This window comes from Clinocottus analis, unplaced genomic scaffold, assembly GCF_023055335.1.
Source record: "Clinocottus analis isolate CAN_PGR_092001 unplaced genomic scaffold, fCliAna1.0.p SCAF_181, whole genome shotgun sequence".
NCBI classification, from domain to species: domain Eukaryota; kingdom Metazoa; phylum Chordata; class Actinopteri; order Perciformes; family Cottidae; genus Clinocottus; species Clinocottus analis.
In genome coordinates, this window is record NW_027175911.1 from 1 (window position 1) to 7,336 (window position 7,336).

Sequence of the window (7,336 nt, forward strand, 5' to 3'; positions counted from 1 at the left end):
CGTTTCTGTCTGAAGCGCACAGACAAATATTTGCAGCATCACTGTAAATGCCATTGATATGTTATTCATCAGGTTTATGCATCCCCCTCCGTCCATATATCTCTACATGTTCATGATCATTACAGTGGGGACGGAGGAACATTTAAGTGGTTGCCTTTTGTTTGTTGAATGTTTATAGCTTCCGTTAGCACAGTCTCAACGACCACTGAGGAACCAGTAGATACAAAATCCAAATCCCTCTATAAAAGAAGAGATGCCCTCTGGGCAGCCATAGCTCATAGTTGGCCTGATTTAGTGGCAGCCAGGAATCTGGGCTTGAATAAAGACAGAGAGAGCGAGGGCAGAGTGGGAGAGAGAGAGAGAGAGAGAGAGAGAGAGAGAGAGAGAGAGAGAGAGAGAGAGAGAGAAAAAGATAGCTCCCTGTGTGATAAATAGCCCCGGCTCTTTCTATTGCATTAGCCGTCCGGGCCGATAGATTGCGAGCCCAATAGACCCAGACGTATGCGATTGGTTTCTCATATAAAAGTTGCATATTAAATTCCTTCACAGGACTGTGCCCCCCAAGCATGAAGGAAGGAAGGAAGAAATGGGAGTGAAAAAGCAGAAAATAGAGAAAGGAGTGGAAGAGCAAGAAAAGGGCTTTTTATGAGAGGCGAAACGAAGGCAGAGAGTTGGGGAAGTCGGAGTAGAAAGAGGGAAAGATAATGGCAGGAGAAAAGTAGCTTGATGGTAGAAAAGACAAATGGTGATGTCATGTATTTAATAGGTCCACAGATATTGGGAGATGAGTGCGAACGTACATCCATTTAATCAGTATTGCTTCCCAATGAAGATTTCTCTCTTGTTTTGTGCTTACTCCCCCCTCCCCCTTCTTCTGTTCTCAGCCGTTCTCCACATGCTAACGACCTCTCTAATTGTTTCCAAGCTCATTAAGATGCTGATGTTTTAATAGTAATTAATCCGTCATTTGCCTACATGCAAACACGGGCCACTGAGGTTTGTTCATCGCTGTTTCAATACACTGATAATGCAGTAGCCTAGTCAAAGGAGACAATATCCTGCTAATTTAGCTCATCACTGTTAATTGGTTGTTAAGTGCCTTTAATTACCAAGCAGGCTTTGGGATTTAGGTCGGCAGAAAGAGGGGGATCGCTATGATTGTCCCTGCCGCTGTAATGGATCTTGTGTGAACTTTGAAAACTGGAATAAATGACCAAAGGGCGAAAAGAGACACGCATTGACCCTGTTCTGTTTTCTATCTCCGCTGTGTCTCTCTCCTCATTTCCTTTCTTCTTTTCCTTCCTTTCCTCCATCCTCCCGTCCCTTCCTCCATCTCTGTCTCACTCCCTATCTCCTTCTCTATGATATTATTAACTCATTAAGTTTTTTTCATTATTTTTAATAAAAGATGAGTTATGGCTTTAGCCTCACTGTGGCAGCATCCCCCCACACCCTCCTCCTCCCTCTTTCTCTCTCACTTCCCCTTCAACCATTTACTCTCTGCCCTCCTCCCCCCCAATACCCCATTTTCTCCTTCCTTCTTGGCCATATTGTGCCTCCTCTGATACATTTGACCCTTGAACTGCGGTTTGTGACCTCAGTGTCGCTGGTTACAACCTTCTGGCCATCTTCTTTGCTCTCGCCGCAGTCTCTCACGTCTATCAATCATCTCTCTTTCTCATAGCGCTGAGCAGTCTTTAGATGGCATTCATAAGATTTATGATTCATGATTCCCTCTCTTCTGTCTGGGTCTGAGAGATAGTGTCAGGGAGAGACAGAATAGAGGGAGGGAAAAAGGGAGAGAGAGAAACAAAGTCAGAGACGAGAGAGAGAAAGAAGGAGAGGGGCTTGTCGATGACACAGTTGAATAATGACAATATCTATGATTGATAGCTTATACAGAGCTAGCCGGGTGTGGGTACTGTATATGTGTGTGTGTGCGTGTGTGTGTGTTTGTGTGTGTGTCATAGTGACAGAAGGAGAGAGAGAGTCCATATGTTTTGTTTTGCCCCACATTAATCTGATGTTTAAGAAGCAATGATGAATGGTTTTCATGTAGTTTGAGCTGTCAATGGTCAAGAGATGGAGATGCGTAGCAAGTCACCTGAATTACCAAAGGACACATGCTGGTTATGTAGGAATAGAGAGACTGAAGGGGATGAAAGCCTAATAAATGTCTTTAAGTTAGAGAAAATGAGCACAGATCAGACGGACTCTCTGATTTATTCACTGGTTTTCAGCCATGAAACCCGTAAATGAAACATTTACTGCATCTGTTTGTCATTTTATTCTCACTGTGACTCAGATTTTGTAAAAGCCTTTTCAAAGGCACTTAAATTATGCATTGTTTGTTATTAGGTTAATAAAATACTTACTGCTCCGTACCTGGAAAAAGTTTTTCACTGTAATCATTATTCTCAAGAAGTAATCCCTCCTCTTGCTGCTAATTGTAAGTGATGGGGGACAAAAATATTGCTCATGCAGTCTAACATTCAGCCTATTTCTAAGTTAAACTATCTTTAATGTGAAATTCTTCTCTGTGTTTTGAAGGTGCTGAATACAAGATTAGGAACGTTTCTATTGCCTCTCAACACCTTTCAACATAGCAACTATGTCCAAGAGCAAAGAGATACTCGGATAACAACACACACAGAGGAATAGTTCATTATCTGCTCAGAAAGATAATGCTCCCTGTGTCTTTATACAGCAAATAGTTGTTTGCTTCTATGTTGATGCGCTTAATCTCTAATAGTGCACCTTTAAAATGTCTGAAATTAGTTCATCATGAGAATTTAAGGTTATACAGTTTCCCAAAAGTTGCATTGTATTCTCTTCACTAATGGCTCTGTGGTGTGTGATGTAGGTCCTCTGTGGATATTGGTGAAGCGCTGAGCTTTGCCATACAAACATCCTCTTTCAGCAGGCGGCCATGTTTTCCCTGAAAGATGCACTGAGGAATACTGACTTCTAAACTGTAATTTATTGTAGCATGTGTATATATTGCCTATAGTGTTGAAACATCACGAAATAATACATGTTCAAACATCATTCTCTATCAAGGTTTCTACCTTGATAGTCCAGACAATCACAAAGGTGAACTGGCTGGAGATTGCACCGAATCAGGAAACTATACCATCTAATCTAGCTGAGGTCCCTTATTCTCCAATGTACTAAGTGGCCTTTAAAATGTCAAATTCCCACTTTTCCCTGGCTGATTCTTAATGCCAATGCTGCTTGTAGCCGCAATCTCCTCCTTAAATGATTTATGATTTATTTATCTTGGATTATTGACCATGTTTTGGGGGAGTTACTCCTCTGTAAAATCCTGTCGAGAGCTCCTATTAAGTGCAAAGCCTTTTCAAGCTAATCTAACTGTAAAGGTGCTCATAATTGTCTGTGACTGACCAAGGACTGTGTATTTGTCCCTCATACTTGACTGTGTACTCAAGGTAGAAGGGATCACTTCCTAACGTGAAGTATTGATGGTTAGATTAAAGTGTTTTCATGTTGTTGAATGGGTTCAACCTCATCACTTGTTTCCATCTGGTATCTGACATGCAGATGGATGTTATGTACACGTCTGTGTCAGTCCTCAAAGGAAATAGCTTGAAGTATGGAGAAGGTTAAGTGTTAATGTGGCAATAGTTTGAGGCAATGCGTGCTGACAGCTGTGATGAATTGTTTCCAATGTACTTGTATTACCACTCATACAATGTTTTCCGCATCATCCCACATGATAATCCCTATTCATAAGAAACTACAGCCTATTAGTTTTGCCCTCTAAAAAGTGGTAGGATACGGTATATTCTTTATTTCAGCTGCTCTTTATTCATACAGAATGGTTGTAATTATGTATTTTAGAGGTTTAGAACAAGCCATTTTTAAGTCCTCCGTTACATGATACAATACATACATATAGAAAACACACAATCTGTATTTTTCTAAATAGACACACATTAGCTTTTAACTAGCTTACATGGAGTGGTTATTTTCCCCTCCAATCTCTGTTTGTGAGACATCCATTTCCATTTAGTTTGTCCAGGTTAAAGTTGTCATACGTTGTGATTCCACTGGAGTGCACTCTTGAGTCAGCATAAATAATGTAGTTCATGAAATTGATGACCGATGTGTTCATCGACTGATCTCGTTCAGTCCTCCAGAGCTTCAATACTATCCACTGTTGGTTTGAGAACACATGTGATGATTGCTGGCGCTCCACCCACACAGAAGCAGCATTATTTATTTGGTCCTGGATTGGTAGAGGCCGGCTGTGTGCATATAGTTTGTTCTTGCTGATGAGGTGTGGAGTTGCTGAGGTCCCATCTTCTCCAATTTTTTTTGTTGAATTATAGATAGAGTGGTTGCTAACAGGTAGAAGAGACAAACCAATCAAAAAAAGGATTTGATCACTTTGGGTGTACAGTATGCAGGGAGGAAATAACTATTCACTTCACCACCGCGGCGTGTGTGGATCAGCGCCACCTCTCAGTATAGAGATTAGTCATTTTGCTGCATCAACAATCACTTACAATACGGAGCTGCACATTGATGTTTTAGGAGGTACGATGGGTGCTTGAGGTGTTAAAAGGTGTGTGCACATAATATTTTAGCGGTCAGAAACTGCTCTATTTATACTTTTTTCAAAAAAGAAATAATTTAAAAAATAAACACAAAAACAAATTAACAATTTGAACAGTTAGTAAATACCTTAATAAATAGAAAACTGAAACAAATAGTTCAGAAAAAGAACACAGAGATTACAATAAATCATGAATAATAATAATAATAATAATAATAATAATAATAATAATAATAATAATAATAATAATAATAATAATAATAATAATAATAATACATTCTGCTGGTTACAATTGAGCATCCATGACCTTTTCTTTTCTCGAAAAGATCACCCACCCAGCTGGAGATAAATCCCATTCCAAATATTTTAAATTCGTTTTTTTCGTTTTAGCCGTACTGGCTTTATGAAATATGACAATCATAAGGCCGTGCTTATGTTGGCTGTTGCGGTCAAATTTTGGGAAGTGTTTGCACTTTTAATGTAAAAAGTTAGTAACTGCTCTCAAGTTTGAATTACCAAGCAGTCTTTAAAAGTAATAGTTAACGTGAAGTTGTTATTTTGTTGCTTTAACTCGTACACACTTACCAGAGCAGCACACACTACTCAGTCCCTACTGTTCTCAATGTGAGAACAAAGAAATGAGAGCAGGATGTGAAACTGGATAATGTATCTCCTCTGAGCTAAAAGCACATTTCTTGGCCTAATAAGCATATTGCCATATGGCCCCGATGCAGCGTGGATGACACCGCTAGGATCTGTGTGTCACAGTTCATTTGTTCAGGGACGTCTGGGTGTGTGTGTGTGTGTGTGTGTGTGGGAGGAGGGGGTGGGGGGTCACATGGATGTCTGTGTGTATATCTACTTACATGTCGTATTGTGGGTGCTTCGACTGCAGCACTGAAGTCTTCAAAGTAGAGGGGCTTTAAATCTCTGTCCATCTTCCGTCTTCTGTCTGTTGCTCTTTCCTCTCAGGCTGAGGGATTTTGGATCTCGGTTGCAACCGCAGTACACAGCACCCACCTCACCAGCACAGGCTCAGCACGATCTGCACTCATAGAAAGGAATGAGAGATTAGAGAAGTATAACATGTTTGAGTGACTGATTCTGATGTGTTTAAAAGTACGACTGAAGGGTGAATTACATGCTGAGAGCGGGGTGTCACACACAGACAGCGTAATGCACTGATCAAGGTCTTTTCTTTGTGTCATTGTGAGTGAAGCGAGGGGAGCATTTTCACCTCAATTTAGATGTCACTCCATATGCATTCAATTTGAGTTTTGAGTCATGACTCTTCAGTAGTACTCCATTGCCGACATGAACATCTCTGCATCATGTCAGGTCATGTATTTTTTTTGTGGTCATGAAGCATAATATAAGTACATGCTGAATAATAGTTTACCTTTCATTGCCGTTGACATCTGTAACAGTTGTGCCATTTGCAAATTGGATAGTTGCTGTGGCTGTCCTGCTGTTCATTTCTTGAAGCATTATGTTTTGCTCTGTTTGACCTGCCCTGCATGTGGCAGGGGTGTGGCCACACAGCAGCGTCACCTCTGTCAGCTGGTCTCTGGCTGAGACGGGAAAAGTAAGAAAATAAGTCAAACCAAACTGGAGAACCTGGGTTAAGAACATATGATGTGGTAACACCGGTTTCACTTTGTTGTCCATAAGTAAACAGCTGCTCTTAAAATAATTGGATTCTGAAACCTGTGCAGATTTAGCCGCACACTTTCAGCTTTTAGCAGCTTTACCTGCTGTTACAATAGGAGACGGCTGCCGGCTCACCCACCCACCGTGAGTAGGGCATCGACATCTCAGTAGATGGGTGTAGGCTGACCTGAAGTCCCTGTTGAGGGCCCCGTAGAGAATAGGGTTGAGTGCTGAGTTAGTGTAACCCAGCCACAACACAATGGAGTATTCTGGTACTGTGCTTGGGTCTGGATGCTCGTTCAGGCCCAACACAGTGAACAGGATGAAGTACGGCAGCCAACACACCACAAAAGCCCCGATCACTGCTGCCAGTGTCACTGTGGCTTTGTGCTCTCGCAGAGCCACTGCTGTGACGCTGGAAACCACAGTGGTGCTGGTGGAAGGATTGTTCCTGTAGTTGTAGCTTGTGACGCAAGTGGGCCGAGCACTGATGATGCGTTTGGCCTGTGCCCGTGCAATGCGAAGTATTCGTAAGTATGTCCAGCACATAGCCACCAGAGGCAGAAAGAAAGTAAGAAGAGAGTCTGTCAGTACGTAGGGCCTGTTCAGCTCAAAACGACATTTTCTCTCTGGAGCCCAGGGCCCTTGGTTCTGCACTGTGCCATTAACGGTGTTCCACCCCATTTGGATGGGCAAGAAAGACACCGCCACTGACACTGTCCAAACACTGGCCATGGCCACAGCAACTCTCCACGGCATCACTAGTGAGGCGTATCTCAGAGGCATGGTCACTGCCAGGTAGCGGTCCACGCTGATGGCCAGGAGGGTGAGGATGGAGGCGGTGCACAGCATGACATCCATGGAGATGTAGAAGTTGCAGAAGGCCGGGCCGAGCGGCCAGTCGTTGTTGAGCTGCATCAGGGCGGAGAAAGGGAGGACCAAGAGGCCGAGCAGCAAGTCCGTCACAGCCAGCGACACGATGAAGCAGTTGGTCAGGCAGCGGAGGCGTCGGGAGGCGCACACAGCCAGACACACCAGCACGTTACCACTGACGGTCAGAAGGATGAGGAGGGCCAGGGTGACACCCAGCATCACTTGTGACAACAT

The 7,336-nt window shown here is 42.7% G+C and overlaps 1 protein-coding gene across 1 annotated transcript; it reads right to left on the reverse strand.

The window, feature by feature from the left end:
* Window positions 1-5,594: 5,594 nt before the first annotated feature.
* On the reverse strand, window positions 5,595-7,336 carry LOC137789156 (histamine H2 receptor-like). The gene is made up of 3 exons (XM_068582425.1): window positions 6,331-7,336; window positions 5,979-6,150; window positions 5,595-5,624 (listed from the first exon to the last, which is right to left on the reverse strand). The coding sequence occupies exons 1-3, from the start codon at window positions 7,334-7,336 to the stop codon at window positions 5,615-5,617; spliced, it is 1,188 nt and encodes a 395-aa protein (XP_068438526.1). The 3' UTR covers window positions 5,595-5,614.